General features: G+C 39.2%; 1 protein-coding gene across 1 annotated transcript in view; it reads right to left on the bottom strand.

The window, feature by feature from the left end:
* Positions 1-19,453, bottom strand: part of nol6 (nucleolar protein 6 (RNA-associated)) — a 109,570-nt gene that overhangs the window by 46,479 nt on the left and 43,638 nt on the right. Inside the window, exons 7-14 of the mRNA XM_043700311.1 lie at positions 16,836-16,999; positions 16,274-16,394; positions 12,195-12,253; positions 9,497-9,598; positions 3,383-3,498; positions 3,111-3,288; positions 2,092-2,214; positions 898-1,046 (exon numbers count right to left, since the gene is read on the bottom strand). Of these exons, the coding sequence (XP_043556246.1) occupies positions 898-1,046; positions 2,092-2,214; positions 3,111-3,288; positions 3,383-3,498; positions 9,497-9,598; positions 12,195-12,253; positions 16,274-16,394; positions 16,836-16,999 (1,012 nt within the window). The remainder of the gene's footprint in view (positions 1-897; positions 1,047-2,091; positions 2,215-3,110; positions 3,289-3,382; positions 3,499-9,496; positions 9,599-12,194; positions 12,254-16,273; positions 16,395-16,835; positions 17,000-19,453) is intronic.

The raw sequence follows: 19,453 nt of genomic DNA, 5'->3' as shown, positions 1-19,453 counted from the left end.
AGCTTTCTGGCAGAAATAGATTAGATTATTAACAGAGTGGAAACAGACCCTTCGGCCCAACAAGTCCACACTGACCCACCGAAGCGTAACTCACTCAGACCCATTCCCCCCTTCACCGAATACTACGGATAATTTAGCCTGGTCAATTCACCTAACCTGCACATTTTTGGATTGTATGAGGAAACCGGAGCACCCGGAGAAAACCCACGCAGAATGTGCAAAATCCAGAGAGAGAGTTAATATTTCTGCTTTCTGAAGACCTTAATGTTAAAATCCACTGGTTACATCACTGATCAGCACAATGTGAATTGGATTCATTAACCGAGAGAAAAAAAAGAGAGATAGTAAATCAGAAGCATCAAGAAAGAAACAGAAGACAGAAATCGGATGAAAGTACAGAATGAGAGGAAAGATCTTAGAAAAGAGGTGCATAGATGAAAACAAGATTGTATGAGGAATTCAGACAAAAAAAATGGAAGACAAACATGGATAAAAGTAGAGACATAGCAAGTTTAGAATGGGAAATAAGCAGTGTGTTTCTGGTAGTTTATCTTTCAAAAGATGAACAAGGAATTCTAAATTCCTCCTTACATCTCTCATTTAAAGACTAAATGAGAATCAATTTCTTTTGCGGCATTAACTCTATGTGCAGCATTTTAATGTAAAGAAGTAAAATCTATGAATCAGCATATTCCATCAATACACCCCTCTTTCAGCTTGTGAAACTGGGTCAAATTCAGTCCAAATTATGGGATGTAAAGTTCTGTATAGTATAGGCTTAATCAACCTCAACAAAGTTTCTGACAATCCTTTAAAAATTCTAGAAGATGAAAACGCTGTTGATAAACCACATTCCTTTTCAGGACTTCAAGTTAACCTGGGTTACTAATGACTTACCGTTGAAGAAGATGTTTAACAATTTGTTCAGGAATTAGACGACGGTCACAAATATTGTCACCCTGCCAGAGGAACGCCTCACAAATGGATCCATCTTGAAAACGCCTCAGCTCAGAATTCTCTCCCCAGAAGTCCCTGAATTCTGCTGCCTGTAACAAGAAGAACAAAATATTGATTCACCTCCAGGAGTTGCTGCCTTGGTACAAAATGGAACTGAAAATAGTAAAGGCACAAACTATAAATCTGCCAAGTTACCATGAGACTCAGTTAATAAAGATATAACTTTTTTGGTGGTGTTGGCTGAAGGTGGAGTGATAGTCAGGACATCAGGAAAATCACTGGCTCTTCCTTATATCAATCGTAGAAACACATTACATTGCCAAGCAGACAGGACAAAAAGTGATTTCTAAATTGTGCCAAGATTGGAAGGGGGGGGGGGGATGGAAATCACCTTTTAGACCTAGGCTCAGCAAGCTCTAGACGATCCTCCCTAGATCTCTCCAAATGCTCCGGTTTCCTCCAACAATCCAAAGATGTGCAGCATAGGTGGATTGGTCATGGGAAATGCAGGGTGAGAGAGAAGGGGGTGTTGGTCTGGATGGGATACTCTTTGGAGAGTCAGTGTGGACTCAATGGGCCAAATGGCCTGTTTCTACCACTATAAGGATTCTATGATTCTTTCCAATTCTCCATATCTCTCTCTCTTCCTTCGCACTCTCCTTAAAGCAACTCCAGGAAACTTAATCCTTTCACCAAACTTTTTGTCACCTGACCTAATATCTCCGAACGGCTCAGTGTCACATTTTATTTTTAATGTTTCTGTGATATGCCTTGAGATGTTGTATTATGTTAACGGCGTTTTATAAATGAAAGGCTTTTTTTTTAAACTGTTAACAGTAAAATATCTCCTGTTGCCGATCCTAATCCCAGTATTTTAACTTAACATCAGTGCAACGGAGGTTACTTGGCTTCATTGATGTGCTCTTCCATTGTTGAGGAGCACAGAGTTCCAGAGAAGCTCCATAAAATGTAATACTCAGAAATCTAGCCACGAACACATGCTGGGGTTACAATGACTCAAATCTACACAACTGCCTGAAAATATATACATTTTTAAAATTATTTAATTGGAGAGAGGTTTAACAACTTGACAACACATTTACCCATCTTAAATTCTTGAAAAAAGATAGTTACCTTTGGACTATCAGCCGGAGGTCCTTTTTCCAAAGCGTTTGTAGAAAATACTGGGTTCACTAAAATACCAAATGACAAATATCTTCCATCCTTGTGTTTTGGAGGATCTGCATTTACTGGCCACTGTATGAAAGGAACAAATTTGGCTTGTTACTTAAATAGTGAAACAAATGTAATCCGCCTAAAAGTTTGTAAACTTTATCTTTTCAGATTACTGACACTTGTGGAATCTTATAGGGCTCTGAGGGATGTGGTGTGGTCATTTTGAATTCATGTGGCCGGTGTCCATGGAACATTTGCTGAAAGATTGGTGCACAGTGTCCAATTGGAGGTTCTTTGGAGCAAGCAACAAGTTGAATTTGCCAGGTATCCATTCTGGTTTCCACAGTCAGTGCGTTTTGATGTCCACCTTGTTTATTGAGTTTGGCAAGATAGAAAACTGAACATTAATAAGCAAATTGGGCTTTCAAAAAGTCACTTAAAAAGCATTCTTCTTCTTTTCAGCGGTTGCTGTTGGGGTCATGAAGAGGTGGAAGCTATTTTTCTGTCCCTCTCTTGGTTATAGCCATTAGCATGGGGTTCTCTGCCTACTAATGGAGTTGCATGTGAAATTTCAAAAGAGTATGTTTATGGGATGTTACTATATTGCAACAGTTAATTAGTAATAGTTACTGTATCTATTATTCGGTCAAGTTTCCAATAGAGTTGTTAATCAAAAAACATATTTCTTTTATTGTATTTTAAATATAATGGATTAATAAAGCATGTTTTTCTTTAAATTCAGTAGATTGACCAATCAAATGTCTCACCTTACATTTACCCTTAAAATAAGAAAAAGTAAATGTTTAGACTATCTTCTGAATATTTTGAGGGGGTTCGATCTGGCCCATAACAAAGTAGCTAGATCTCAAAGGAAGAAGTAGCTGTACAATATTCTAAAAAGTCTGGAAAGCATCTTTTAAAAGTTATACAATTAATTATTTTTCCACACACAAATGTCAAAGAGATAATTGACTTACTTCAGGTATATGAAGAAGCGAATGAGTAAGAAGATGAATCCGCTTGCCCAGTCCACGAGTTAATAATGAAAGAAGGTGTGGTAAAATTGTAACAATGTAGTTACCGCCATGATCAATCAATTCATTGAGCAGTTTCATCTTCTTACAGCCTTCCTGCAGCTTGGCAACGTTTTTCAGGCTATTAAGAAATAATTTTAAAATGTGGAATTGTTTCAACATAAAACATTCTCACATTGGACTAAATACCATTTAAAGTAATAAATTGTTCTTACTGGAAGACATGGTCAAAGGTTTGAATTAGGAGCTTTGACGTCATCAAAAGCATTTCAAATCCATCTACTGTCTTGTCATCAAGAATTTCCATTGACTTCTGCGCTTCATATTGAATCTAGAAGGTTAGTAAACAATGTAAAACATCAGCTGAAAGCTCCTTGTTTGTTGTAAATACATAGATAAAGAAACATTGATGCCTATGTAGATGTATTGTCAGTTAACAAACAATTGTTATTTGTTTGGTTCATATTTCCCTTTGGGTCCATTCGTTATTACAGTGATGGTCAACAAACTGCAGCAGTGTATTATCTTCTATTTGTCCATGGGTTCAGATAATCTCAGGTCACAGACAGACAATGCAATATTTCGTCTCATGTTCATCTATGAAACAGGTCATTGGGATATCATGAAGCACGCCCAGCTGGTACTTTCTCCAAATGTTTTTCCCTCTAGCAGACTAGTGCCTTGACTAAGAAGTGTGAGGTTAAGAGAAGCATTGAATACATGAATCACAAGTCAGTTTCATTTCCAGCGGTGCTCTAATGCATCACACTGACCAACTGTTTGTTTACTTTTTGATAATCAAACACCACTAAATAAACAAACAATCAAATCAAAGATCTTCACAGTGACTTTTAAACCAAAGTTTTTCATTCATCTGCAACAACAAAAACAGAAATTGCTGGAAAATCTCAGTACGTCTGGCAGCATCTGTGGAGAGAAATCAGAGTTAACATTTTGAGTCCAGTGACCCTTCTTCAGAATTGATGGTAGCTAGGAAAAAGTTGTTTATGCAAAAGATAGGGTCAGGAGAAGGGGTAAGGGGTAAACGATAGGTGAGGTAGAGCCCAAAGAGACAGAAGAACGTTTGACAAAGGAGTGGCCAGCAGTCAGTCTGGGATACCGAATAGCTGCTAAATCAGACTATTTTTAGCTAACAATGGGAAGTGTTTTTTTTTAATAGAAGGAGAAAGTGAGGACTGCAGATGCTGGAGATCAGAGCTGAAAATGTGTTGCTGGATATATTTCCCTCCCCTCCCCTATCAGCGTTCCGAAAAGACCACTCCCTCCGTGACTCCCTCGTCAGGTCCACGCCCCCCACCAACCCAACCTCCACTCCCGGCACCTTCCCCTGCAACCGCAAGAAAGGCAAAACTTGCGCTCACACCTCCCCCCTTACTTCCCTCCAAGGCCCCAAGGGATACTTCCATATCCGCCACAAATTCACCTGCACCTCCACACACCTCTGGGACACCCGGATCAACCAATCCAACCACCCCGTGGCTCACACTTCAACTCCCCCTCCCACTCCAGCAAGGACATGCAGGTCCTTGGACTCCTCCATCGCCAGACCATAGCAACACGACGGTTGGAGGAAGAGCGCCTCATCTTCCACATAGGAACCCTCCAACCACAAGGGATGAATTCAGATTTCTCCAGTTTCCTCATTTCCCCTTCCCCCACCTTGTCTCAGTCAAATCCCTCGAACTCAGCACCGCCTTCCTAACCTCCTTCCACCTATCGCATTTCCAATGCCCCTCCCCCAAGTCCCTCCTCCCTACCTTTTATCTTAGCCTGCTGGACACACTTTCCTCATTTCTGAAGAAGGGCTTATGCCCGAAACGTCGATTCTCCTGTCCCTTGGATGCTGCCTGACCTGCTGCGCTTTTCCAGCAACACATTTTCAGCTTTTTTTAATAGAACCCCCACAGTATGGTAACAGGCCTTTGGCCCAGCATGTCACACCGACACTCTGAAGAGTAATCCACCCAGACCCATTCCCCCTACCTTATATTTACCCCTGCTTAATGCACCTAGCCTACACATCCTGGAACACTATAGGCAATTTAGGACAGCCAATTCACCTAATCTGCACATCTTTGGACTGTGGGAGGAAACTGGAGCACCCAATGGAAACCCACATAGACACAGGGAGTATGTGCACACTCCACATGGATAGTCGCTCGAGGCTGGAATCAAATCCAATGCCTGGCATGACGTGCTAATAAACAGATAGAAAAATGACCAGCAGCTAGATGCTTACTCAACTTGGAAAATAAACAGGCCACCTGCATAAGTCAGTGACTGCTCTTTAGCACACGTTCTTCGAGTGGAAAAGGTGGATTAGACCAGTTTTAAAATAACTTTGTTGGACTATTGGATAACACTGCATAATCTTATTGGGTTTACAGAATGTGGGCATCACTGGCTCCACGAGCATTCGTGGCTTATTCCCAACTGCCCTGGAGAAGATAATGTTGAGCTGCCTTTCTGAACCTAGGTCGATTCTGGTGTGTAGAGTTAGCCACAGCATTGTTAGAGAAGTACAACAGGAATTTGACCTAGCGATAATGATGGTATCCAAGCTAGTATGTTCTGTGACTTGGACAAGAATTTGCAGATGGTGATGTTGCCATGTTTCAGCTGTCCTTTTCTATTTATATGATAGAAGTCACAGGTTTGGAAAGTGCTGCTGGAGAAACCTTGAACTGCTGCAGTGAATCTTGTAGATGGTACACACTGATGTCACTGTATATTCATTGTGAAGGGAGTGAATGGTGAATGGGGTGCTTTATCCTGATTAAATGTCAAGTTGACTGATGCTGGATTTATATTCATCCAGATAAGTGGACAAAGTGGAGTACATTTCATCAAACTCCTGACTTATGGTAGTGGACAGGCATCAGACAGAAATGTGGGGAACTGCTCATGGCACAATTCTCAGCCACCTGCAATCACTCTATTTATCAGTTCAGTTTCTGGTCAATGGTTACCTTCAGAATGTTGATATAGGTATTCGGTGATGACAATACCATTGAACATCAAGGATTGATGGTTAGATTCTCTCTTATTTACGACAATCATCGCTTGGTAGTTGTGTGCTGTAAATGTCACTTCCCAATTATGAGCCCAACCCTGGGTGTTATCCAGGTCTTGCTGCTTAAGGACATCGACAACTGCAGTATCGGAAGAGGTGTAAATAGGCCTCTACAATCATCAGTAAAAATCTCAACTTCTGACCTCATGATGGTGGGAAAGTCAATGATGAAGCAGCTGAAATTGTTTGGGCTGAGAACATTATTCTGAGGAATTCCCGCCGAGATATCCTGGAACTGAGTTGATTGACCTCCAACAACTACAATCACCTTTCACTCTGCCAAGTATGATTTCAATCAGTGGAGAGTTACACCTTGATTTAAACTGATTCTATGACTATGGCTTTTGGTGCCTTACTCAATCGAATTCTACGTTGATGTCAAGGACAGTTATTCTTATCTCAAGTTTAGGTCTTTTATCCATGTTTGAAACAAGGTTGTAAAGTGGAGAGTGGTCTCGTGGCTGTAGCAGAAATCAAACTGGGCATCAGCGAGCAAATTATTCTTTTCCAAGTCCCATTTGATAGCACTGTCAATGACCCCTTCTAACACAACGGAAAATTGAGATTGGACTGATGGGGTGGAAAAAGGCCTGGTATCTGATTTTTTGTGAACAGGACATATCTGACCAGTTCTCCAGTGTTATAGCTGTACTTGAACAATCTGGTTAGATGTGTGGCTAGTTCTGCAGTACTACTGCAAGAATACTGTCAATACTTTTGCAGTGCCCAGTGCCTTCAGCCATTTCTTGATATCACTTGGAGTGATTGACTGGTTAAATATTGGCCATCAGATGCTGGGGAATCTCTGGACTCTGGAGGAGGTCACAATGGATCACCCACTCAGCACTTCTGGCTGAAGGAAGTTGCAAATGTTTCAAACTTGTCTATTACACTGATGTAGGTAAAAACAATGACTGCAGATGCTGGAAACCAGATTTTGGATTAGTGGTGCTGGAAGAGCACAGTTCAGGCAGCATCCGAGGAGCAGCAAAAACGATGTTTCGGGCAAAAGCCCTTCATCAAGCATATTACACTGATGTGTTAAGCCTCCCCATCAGTAAGAGTGTACATTATTGTACAGCCTTCCTTTACAGTGAGTGACTTAAATTATCCATCCCTATTAATGACTAGATGTGGCAGGAATGGAGAGCTTGTACCTGATCCATGGGTTGTGAAATCGTTTAGCTCTCTACTTGCTGCTTTTGACTGTTTGGCATGCAGGTAGTCCTGCTGTGTAGCCTCTCCAGATTAACACCTCATTATGCCTGCTACTGCTCCCAACATTGTATCCTTAGGTGGGGTGGTTACGACTTTATTATTATGGACATGAACCTGTCTGGTTGTTGCTTGAGTTGTCTTTGAGGCAGAGCTCCCAAATTAGAGATAACTCCTCAGATATTGGAAGTATTATCAAAAGACAACAGAAAATAGAAGTCAAATATTTTAAACCATAAATCTAAATTAGATAAAATTAGTATTTTGGCAATTGTCTTCATATTATTAGTTTTAAATCATATTTTTAGAAGCAGTTTAACTCAGAAAGAGATAAAATAACACCAAAGGGTCTTCGCCAAGGTTTTTAACTCAAGTCCACCACTTAAGTTAAAGCATACATGCTTTAGTATGCTTTGATAAACATAACAGCACATTTTGCATGCTTTGTACGAGCTAGATTATTGGACAGATTGTAAAATTAAACATCAGTTGGATTATAGCCCAAAATTCAATTTGACAAGACTGTACTTTTAACTATCTTACAAATTGAATGGAAATAATGTGTCTACACATGGCCTTTTCCAGAAAGAGAACAGAAATTGGCACCAATTTTCTATTAAACATTTGTATCTTATTATCCTTTTAATCAGATATAAGTTAAAGAAACGCACTCTGCTCATTCAAGGCGTCAAAAATCAACTCAAGAGTCCTATAAGCATCACGACATATATTTACATTAACATCATAAAACACCCCAAGGCATTTGACAGGAGTCGTACAAAAAACAGAACATCATAATTTCTGTACATAATAAAAGAGTAAGTCAGATGACCAAATGCTTGGTCAAAGAGATAAGACTTTGAGGAGTATGTTCAAGGAGGATAAAGACAGCTAGAGATGCACAAAGGTGAAGGGAGAGAACTCCAGGGCTTAGTGCCAACGTTGCAATTTAAGTTGGCAATTATTTGGGGGGAGCAGATAGAGAATGGGTCCGAAGAGATGAGTCAATGGTGTTTCCCATGGATCTGTACGAGAACCTCAGCTTTTCACCATAACGGTCAATGACTTAGATGAAGAAATAGAGAATCCAGTGCCAAATTTTCAAATAATGCTGGGAGAACTGCTGATCTACGCTGAATTAGTTGATCACACCACAGTGCCAATGGAAACAAGTCCTGCTTATAAACTTAAGTAGTAGAAGCAGGAGCAAGCAATTTGATCCCTGGAATCAACAATGCCATTAAGATCATAACTGATCAGATCATGGCCTGAATCTCTGCTGCCTCCCTCCCATAACCCCTGAACTGCCTGTAAGCCTGTTCATTCATCCTTAAATGCATTCAATAATCCAACTCCAATTTGTCTCTAGGGTAAAGAATTCCATAAAGAGCCTTCTTAAATGGGACAAATCATATTCTAAAAATTTGCCCACCAGTTTCAGAATCCTTCCCCGCACTAGAGAACAATCAAGCCACCTGTGAATGTTAAGTATTTAAATAAAATTACCTCTCACTCTTCTGAACTGCCATGTTAAGTAAGGTGATCAAAAGCTGCACACAATACTCTAGATGTGGACTCATCAATGTACTGGGCCATCATAGGAAGACATTGATTCCTATCCCTAATCATTTGTCTATGATTCGCATCGAGCGGGAGGTCATCAGTCAAGGAAATGTTCAGACACAGGTGAAGTCCAGTTCCCATCCTCTATGTGGTCAAATAGACCTCAAATGTTCCCGGATGGTCATTTTTCTGGGATATCTTATCCTTGCCCTGGGTAACTACACTTTAAAATGAGTAAACATCTTCTGGAGTTGTAAACAGCTCCATTTGGAAGAGGGAAGTGGGGTACAGAGAAAAATAGAGGTTAATAAACTATGAGCAAATATCAAATCCAACAATCACACCTGCCCCACCAATCATGGTATAGTTGACCGCATGAACATTTTCAAAGTAGACATTTCTAAATCAAATCCATCATACAATGGAAAAAAATTGCCGACTGAGCACCCTGCTTTACCTGCTTGTATTTGCTTGCAGTCATCTCAGCACATAGGTTTACGAATCCTGAAGAATCCACAAATACAACGTCAAAGGCCTGGTGAAATTCTCCAAGTGATGGCTGTGAGGACAAAAGATTACAATAAATTAAAGCTTTATTAAAACATTTCCAATTAAGCCTTCTGCGCCACTGACCTTCATCTCAGGCAATCACCTTTCCTAGTGACTCCATAGCATCACAATTGACCAAGCTGGTCGAGTTCTAAAGGACACATCTGAAATTGGGTTTGCAGCAGGTGGCAAGGAAAGCAACAAATGAGAAAAATCTACTTCACCTCATTCACACCAGCCTACTGGTCACAGATGCATCTGGTAGAAATAACAGCAAAGTCTATATGGAAATAAATATTGTTTTCACATCTAGTTGTGTGGTACTCCAACTTTGCTGAACGGGATAGAGCTAGCAACATAAAACTGAACACCCACAAGGCACTGAGAGCTACTAACAAAATGCACCATAGAAACATAACCAGAGCTACTTAGTCAGCACTTTCCAGAGCCACAACCATCACCATGTAGATGGACCATGACACAGATACATGAGATCATCACCACCTACAAGTTTTCCTTCAAGACACCCAGCATCCTGACTTGGAAAGATACTGTCATTCCATCAATTGCACTGTGTCAAAATCCTGGAATTCCCTTCATAACACTACTGTGAATATATTAAATGGACTGCAGTGGTTCAAGATAGCAACTCACTACCACCTTCTCAAGGTCGACTAGGGACAAGCAATAAATGCCAGCCAAAAGCATTCCATGATCTAATATTTAAAATCTGCACTTTACTATTACCATCAAGCCAGAGAATCAAACTCAGTCAATAAGGCTGCATGATAGCATGCCAGCAGCAGCACTAGTCAAACCAGACATAAGACTCCGTACCTAAACGGACACAGCATTCAAGGCAAACAGATGCACTGACTGCATGATCAATAGCCAATATACAAAGTTGCTAGATGATATGGATTTGGACCAAAACATTGAAGGAAACAGGACATTTAGGAAAGACAGGAAGCTAGGAAATGGTACGGGTGGCTCGGTTAATTATTGATAGCATATAGGGATGACCAAAGAGGTAGAAGCTGTTGGGAAAAATTAAGATTAAGAAAATATAACAGCAAGAAGTCATTTTGGGGAGGTGTGTATAGGCAAAATTAGACAGACAAAGGTAGCTGAGGGGAGGCATTGTTTTCAGAATTGTTTCTTAGAACAGCATGTTCTAGAGCCAGAGAGCAGGCTATATTGGACCTGGCATTGTGCAACGAGGCATTAATTAGTCTGATATAAAAATGCTCTCATTGAACTAAATATGAATGAACTTCATGTTCAGTTATAGGAAGAGAAGAGTGGGACCAAGATTAGAATTTTAAACTTAAAGAATAATAATAAGGGCACGAAAGCAGGGTTAACTAAAATGAACTGGCAAATTAGGTTAACAGATACATCAAAAGAAATGCAGTGGCAGATACTTTGTGATATTTCAAAATATACAGAAGAAAGACATTGCAAAAAAAAAAGATAAATTCCAAGGAGCAAATGCACCAACTGGACAGATCATTAAAAATAAAAAGCAAAGCATGTCCAAAAGATTAATAAGGTGGAAAAATTAGAGCAGAAGAGAAAGCTGAATAGAAATACAAACACACACATTAGGAGATATTTAAAAAGGGACAGAGGTTTTAAAAAAGTAAGTGTTTGTCTTCTCAAAAGTGAGTCAGTGAATTAATAACCAAAAATAATGAGAAGACAGATGAACTGAATAGGCATTTTGCATCGGTCTTCATGATATAGGATAAAAGTAACATCCCAGAAATAACTGTAAATCAAAGTGAAAGGGCAGAACGAACACAACAAAATCACCATTACCAGAGATGGGTACTGAGCACATTTGATAACAAAGAGTCAAGATGTACAATTCAAACAAATTACTACTCACACAAATAACTAAAACAAAGTACAGCAGGTGACAGAAGTCTGAAATAGAAGCAAATGGTGCTGGAAATACACAACAGATCTGGTCGTACTGAAGAGAAAAATAAATTAACATTTTGAGATGAATCTGACTCTCATTCAGAGTGCAAATGCATACACATAGTTTCATAGAACAGAATCATAAAATCCCTAGTGAGGGAGCAGGCCATTTGGCTCATCAAGTCCACACGGACCCTCTGAATAGCATCCCACCTGGACCCACCCTATACTATCCCTGTAACTGCATTCCCCATGGTCAATCCATCTAACCTATACATTGTTAGAGTGTGAGAGGAAACTGGAACACCCAACAGAAACCCATGCAGACATGGGGAAAAGGTGCAGTCGCCCAAGAGTGGGATTGAACCCGTGTCCCTGACAGTGAGGCAGCAGTGCTAACCACTGAGCTACTTTGGTACATTGTACATGATACACAGCACAAGTTATCAGCTTCCCAAGATTGAAGAAGCAGCTTCAAAATGTCACACAATGTTGTGATTCAAAGCAAAAAAACTGAACGATTTGCTGCAATTACAATAAGTACTTGATAAAGATCCCTTTTCTAACTGCTAGGAGTAAACAAACTGCGGAGAGCAGCTTGTACTAGTTCATCATTACGTATCTAATATTTTAGAGAGCACTGATGAAGCATAAAAGTATACAACTAAAGATCATCTTACCACTGAGTCGTCAGTGTCCTGAAAAAGACTGATGCCATTTTGAGTGAGGTCCGATACAGCTGAACAAAATTAAAAGTCAGAGAAATTAAAAATCACATCTGAAATTACAGGTAATCTTCATTCTATAGGAGGACAGAAAGGTAGCTTTAGCTTTGCCAGGTAATTTGGAAGTCCATTCCCACGACATAGAAATAGGAGTAGGCTATTCAGGCCCTCCACCATTCAATGGCTGTTCTGTGGCCTAACTCTATATACAAGGGTCACTGGATCTAAAATGTTAACTCTGATTTCTCTCCACAGATGCTGCCAGACCTGCTGAGATTTTCCACCAATTTTTGTTTTGGTTCCATATACATGGCCTTTGGCCCACAGCTCCTTAAACCTATCACTTAAAGATTTGAAGTGTAGATGTAAAATTAACAATTTATCCTACGTGTACTGCCATTTACGGAAAAAGTTTCAAACATCTACCACCCTTTGGAGACATGCTCGGACACTGATGGGAGAGAAGTAGAAACAAATTCGGGGAAAAAAAAAATGCATTTTTGCAGTTATTTTCCTGTCCAATGTCCTCCTCTCTTATCCTCAAGATGTTGACTCACATCAGCGTAAAGTTTCTGTTGGGAACCCTACTAAATGGGCATTCTTCAAAAATAAAAAAAGTGTTGGTAGGCTGAAATGTGTGCAAAAAATTCTGGAAATGCTTACAAGATTAGATAGCATCCATGGAGAGCCTCACTCAGCTGTGATTTGTTTTATTTTTCTTTAAGTTTCATCATTCACATCAACAATGTATCAGTTTGCCCTATCACTTCCTTGTCTTCATTGTTGGTCCTTGGAAATATCATTACAACTTGTGCAAGGCCCAAGGGGGCTTTCTTTGGCCAACTATCAAACAAAAAGCAAAAGCGCTGCTTTTTGAAGTTTCTATACAAAATGTTGTCGTTTTTATTCTACGTGCCTGAAGTTATTTCTGATGTGGAAATGCCAGCATTGGACTCAATGCCAGGGGGGACAAAGTCAGAAGTCACCAGGTTATAGTTGAAACTTTATTGCTGGAACAGCACAGCAGGTCAGGCAGCATCCAGGGAACAGGAGATTCGACGTTTCTCCTGTTCCCTGGATGCTGCCTGACCTGCTGTGCTGTTCCAGCAATAAAGTTTCAACTTTGATCTCCAGCATCTGCAGACCTCACTGTCACCAGGTTATAGTCCAACAGGTTTATTTGAAATCACAAGACTTCGGAGTGCTGCTCCTTTGTCAGGTGAAGATGACAAAGGAGCAGCCCTCCGAATGCTTGTGATTTCGAATGAACTTGGTTGGACTATAATTTGGTGTCATGTGACTTCAGAGTTATTTCAGCCAAGGCACAACATGAAGCACCAGCAACACCGAAGAAAACAGAGCTAAGAAAGAAAGTGGGTAAGAATGAATTAGAGTTAAGATATTTACAATTTGTTCCATGTTAACTGAAGTGGTATAATTTAAGGGGGCAGACAAGGAATCTATGTTACACTTAGTTAAAAATCACAACATTAGGGTTATAGTCCAACAGGTTTAATTGGAAGCACTAGCTTTCAGAGCACCGCTCCTTCATCAGGTGGTTGTGGAGTACACGATTGTAAGACACAGAATTGATAGCAAATGTTTACAGTGTGATGTAACTGAAATTATACACTGAAAAATACCTCAATCGTTTGTTGAGTCTTTCATTTGTTAGAATACCATGATAGTTTCACTTCTTTCATATATGTAAATCACAAAACTTTTTTTAAAAAGTTACATTCTCAGGTTAACTGTAACAACTGGTGTCAATATGTTGAAGATGTTAGCCCCCCCGTGTTCCCTACCTATGCCATAATGTTTAGACGGATTCTAATCTAAAAAGTGAGTTAACAGAGTCTTACATGGATTCATGCAATTTTTGAGCAAAGTACAATGTAACCCTGTGCAAGTACAAATTCACCCCACAAACGTATACATATATGTGTGCATGTGTGTCTTATAATTGTGTCCTCCACAACTACCTGTTGAAGGTGCGGCGCTCTGAAAGCTGGTGCTTCCAATAAACCTGTTGGACTATAACCCGGTGAGGTGTGATTTTTAACTTTGTATACCGCAGTCCAACACCAGCATCTCCAAATCATGTTACACTTACATATGTTCTACTTGTATCCAAGCGTGGATGCCACGTTTTATGAAAGATGTGAAAGCATTAGAGTTTAGAAAACATTCATGAGAATAGCTCCAGGAATGAGGAAAATAAATAGATTGGAGAAGCTGGGAATATTTTCCTTGAAGAGAAGAGATTTGATAGAAGCTTTCAAAATTATGAGGAATCTGAATGGAATGGATGGACAGAAACTGATCCCAATGGTGGCAAGATTGAGAAGAAAATAATAGATGCAAGAGAAGTGTCAAAAGAAGCAATGCTAATCCAAAGAAAAAAAATTTTACACATCAAGCGGATAGGAGGTAAATGGATTTTCTGAAAAGAAAGAATATGCACGGGTTAGACACAGAAATGGCACACAGTAAATTGTAACCATGGAGACTGGGTGCAGACATTATGGCTACCATAACAATTGTGTGAAGTTACATAGTGGGGAATTGGGAACATTAAAAAAAGGGTAAAGAGAACCATAGCAACCATAGGCTAGTTACCTTAACTTCAGAGTACATTTCTACAAACAATAATCCTGGACAAAACATATAATCACATGGGCAAATGCACATTGCTTAAAGAAAGCCAGATGGATTTGCCAAGGGAAGGTAGTCTAAACATGGGTTTTTTGTGGAGCGATGAGTTTTGAGGATGATGCAGATAACATGGTGTATGTGGAATTACAAAGGAATTTGATAAAATGCCACACTAACAGACATATTGGCAAATGGAATAAAAGGGAAAAGCAGTGAATGTTTACAAAATAGGCTGAGTGACAGGAAACAGAGTAACGGTTAACAACAATTCAGACTTGAGGATGACTAGTAGTTGGATTTCTCGGGAGTCAGTGCTAGGAATCTTGCTCTTCCTATACAGGACAGAGTTTCAAAATATGCACATAATATGAAACAAGGAAGTATTGTAAACTGTGAGGAAGACAAATATAAAATTTTAAAAGTACACTAGCAAATAGACGAAATGAAGTTCCATGCAAAGAAACACAGATGAATTTGAATGGGAAGAACATAGGCTGCTCATAGAAAAGGTACAACTCTAACAGGTGCAAGAGTGGAGAGACTTGGGTGTAAATGGACAAAGTTATTGAAGGACAGGTTGAGAGAGCAATTAATAGACCTGACATTATCCTGGACTTTATTAAATGGGGGCATAGGATAAAAAAGAAGGAAGTTATAAAACCAAAATACTACAGATGCTAGAAATCTGTGATGGAACAGTCATACTGGACTTAAAAAGTTAACTGTTTCTCTTCCACAAATGCTGCCGGATCTGCTGAGTTTCTCCAGCATTTTCTGTGTTTGTAGCAAAGAGGTTATGTTGAACTTATGACATTGGTTTAGCTTCCAGTTTTGGGTCCTGCACTTTCTGAAAGATATGAAGACAATGGAGAGATCACAGATAAGATTTATGGGTAATTGGCAAGAAAAGCAATGATGACATGAGGAATGCATTGCCTGACAATATGGTGGAGGCAGATTCAATCAAAGTATTCAAAAGGGAAGTAGCCTGTTATTTAAAAAAGAATGCACAAGGTTAGGGGGAGAAGGTGATGGAATGGCACCAGTTGAATAGCTAAGACAGATGATGCAGATGGGATAGGGCTAAGCTGCCTCTTTGTGTTTTAGTAATTCTATGAAGTTGCACACTGGTTCAATATTCAAGGAAAAAGGTAGAATCTAGTCAGAATGAGGTGCAGTTAAGTGTGGAGGCTTCCATTCTTCAAGGTGATACTGCAGGAAAGCCTGGCTTCCAGACTAGGAGCAAAAAACTGCTCAAATTGTTCTTGGTGAGAGATCAAGACGTAATAGGAACCACAATACTGGTCAAAGTCCAAATCAACTAAATTACAAGTTATATTTGAAGTAGAGACCTTAACTTGAGAAATTAGCGAACGTACCCAAGAACTGAAGGACATTACGCAGCACCTGGTATGCACTCATCATTTTGTTCAGTTTACGCTTAGAAAGCAAATACGCCACCAACATTGAAGCAATAAATCCATTGAAGCAACCATAGCCCTAATGGAACAGTAAAAGAAAATGCTGGTTTACTTTTGAACTAAATATTAAATTTTTAAAACAAGAAATAGGTATTTGAATTAGATGTAGAACTATCATCTACTAATGGTAAATAAATAAGTAGAAAATTTAACTCAAAAGATTACAGGCATTAAGAGTCTTAACAAAAGGCAACTTAGTGACCAGTATGTTTCCTAGTTTTTCAAAACGAATGTTCAAATCACTCTAATGTTATACTGAATCACAGATAATTTAGATTTCATTAAACATAATTCTGAATTGATATACAGGTGACAGATCCTGAAGCAGCAAAAGCCTTTCTATCAACCAAATGTTTTATTACAATGCCAAACCTATGATAACAGTACTAAAATTCAACACGGACAGTGAAAAGCTTACCATCAAAAGTTTGTGCAAGATCACTGAAGTGCAAAATCATACCTTGTTCAATGCCCTCTGTTGAAGCCACACTTTAAAAATTCCAATTCCATCTTTCATTCCAGGGAATTCAGCAGCAGCATTGAAGAGAAAATGAAGGTGCTGCTCCATCACCAGATCGACAAGAATGCTATTGTTATAGTGAGGTGTAGCAGGTTCATCATTTCCTGAAAATACAAATAATCTCTAGAATTTCACTTCATACAACAGCCAGTGCATTTTTTGACTAATTGTGTGAAGATAGTGCCCAGAACGTAATACTGTCCTGGCTAGAGAATTAGAGAAGTAAAAAGAAACAAAATGAGCCAGACTGCAGGAGGGCTATTCAGAAGCCAGTAGTGCTGTCAGAAGCTGTCACTGTGGTTGTAATGGGAGTGTAGCTACAGAGGTGGAACACAAAGCACAGCAACAAAACAAAAAGGCAAATTAGGCTTTTGGCACCAAAAGACATTGTTTTGCCTGGGTACACTCAGTGGCAGTAGTCTTCATGAGACTGCTGCAATGGAATGCTGTAGTTCATTGAAATAAGTAAGTGTCTTACAAAATGTAAATCCTAAGCTGTTGGTATATCTCAGAGTACATTCATGCCCCTCGATCTGACAGCTTATGCATAGATGGAGGTTCTGGTTCCTCAAAAGAAGATTTTTCTCAATAACCTCAACTGTATTAATTGGTTCCCAATGCTGCCAATTAGGTTGCTGTCACCCAGTGAGATTGCATTGGGGAAAATCACTAGAAGCCAAAGCACACTGGAACCCTTTTGTTGATGTTCTCCTCTATCCACCCACTATTAAGGGACTTGGAAAATTCAGCCCAAAGACGCAAATGAATCATATCTACCTTACTTCTTAACACTTTGACACTTTTCTTTTTCTGATATGAAAATGACCACCAATTTATTTTTGTTGACATTGACATTCTATGATCAAATAACCCATTAGCAAATAACAGAGTGCATAGAATCAAGTCTGGCAAAGAAAGCTGGTTCAGAGCTGAGTCACCTTTGAGGTCAATAGAATATTATATATTACATAATGATTGGTGCCAAAATTCAAACTAAATTGGACCAGCAGGTAACATTGCTGATTCACATTATGTGATTAAACTAGGGTTCCACTATTATAACATGACTGCCCTACTGTAATTACCAGCAACTAAGTGAAACAGTCTACAGTAGAAATATAAAAGATCTGAGGCACTCGGATATATTAAATAAGGATAAGGACATTAAATAAACAATGCACAAGCTTTGTAAACATTTCAGTCACTTAGCATTTTTTCCAAAAATAATCAGGATGATATCCTGTCTAAAACAGCAGAGGTAAACATGAACACAGAATGCATTAATGTGTTTTCCCTTACTGTAGCCAGAGGAATAATAGTCGTTTTCTGATCCTACAGGCTAATCCATGATGGAAAGAAAGTGTAAACTAGTGATAGATTGGCAATTCCACAGATTATGAAAAGAACTGATAAAACACAGAGGAAGATAATGCACAAATATTGGTGAAACACCTTGGATGAATGGTATTTCTGAATCATCAAGGAGCAAAGGCCATACCTCCCTGAGCATGAAATATGAATTCTAGCAGACTTTCTGCCCTTAAATTTATGATGCTGAGCAACATAACAGTCTGTCCTCCAAAACACAGCTTCTGCAAGACTCCTTCCCAAGAACTCTTCCTGCAGCTTCTCTGCCACAGCAGAACACTGCAAACAAAATACAATTAACTGTCCCCACTATAAATGAGAGTTAAATCAGAGACCAATCCCTGCTCATTTTCATTTCACAAAACTCCTGACACCCCATCAGTACCTCAGCTTGACTTAATATTTAATTATCAATTACATTTGAAATCATATTACTGTTAGCTTGTATGCAAATATAATTATGAATTTGGACACAGAAAAACCTCACAAATACCAACTGAGATAGATGATCAGTTAATTTGTACTAAATGTTTTTTGATGGGTTTTCAATACTTCTATTAATGCTGGTTAGGAAACAAAAAAAATTAACTACATTTGGTCTCTGAGGTGCATCTATCTGAACAGAAACTGGGCACCAAATAACATCACATCTCAAAGACCACATTTCTCTCACGTAGTACTACCTCAGTACTGCCCTAAAGAGTATTTTAGAAAGAGCAATTTGCATTGTTCCGAAATCTTTTAATGTTTAAGGAAGGATGTAACTCCACTGAAAGCATTTCAGAGAAAGTTTACTGACTTAACACTGCAATAAGAGGGTACTCTAAAAAGGAAAACAATGGACAGACTGGGATGACATCCATTTTAGGAGAGGAAGAGGCAACTTGATTTATACTTATAAAATACCAAGAGGTCTAAACAGTGGAGATGTAGAAAGGGTGTTGCCTCATGAGAAAAGTTTGAAACGGAAGTCACCTGTTTAAAAATAACAGGTCACCCATTTAAAACAAAGATGAAGCAGAGGTGAATGGATTCTTGCTAAACTAGGGGTGAAAGATTATTGGGGTTGGCGGGATTGTGGATTTGAAGTTACAATCAGATTAGTCACAAATTTATGAAATAGCAGAGCAGGCTAAAAATGTCAAATGTCGAGAGTGTGGTGCTGGAAAAGCCTGGCAGGCCAGGCAGCA

Source organism: Chiloscyllium plagiosum, chromosome 1 (assembly GCF_004010195.1).
Source record: "Chiloscyllium plagiosum isolate BGI_BamShark_2017 chromosome 1, ASM401019v2, whole genome shotgun sequence".
Lineage (NCBI taxonomy): Eukaryota > Metazoa > Chordata > Chondrichthyes > Orectolobiformes > Hemiscylliidae > Chiloscyllium > Chiloscyllium plagiosum.
The sequence above is the reverse complement of the archived record's forward strand: the minus strand, read 5'-3'. Positions and strand labels throughout refer to the sequence as shown.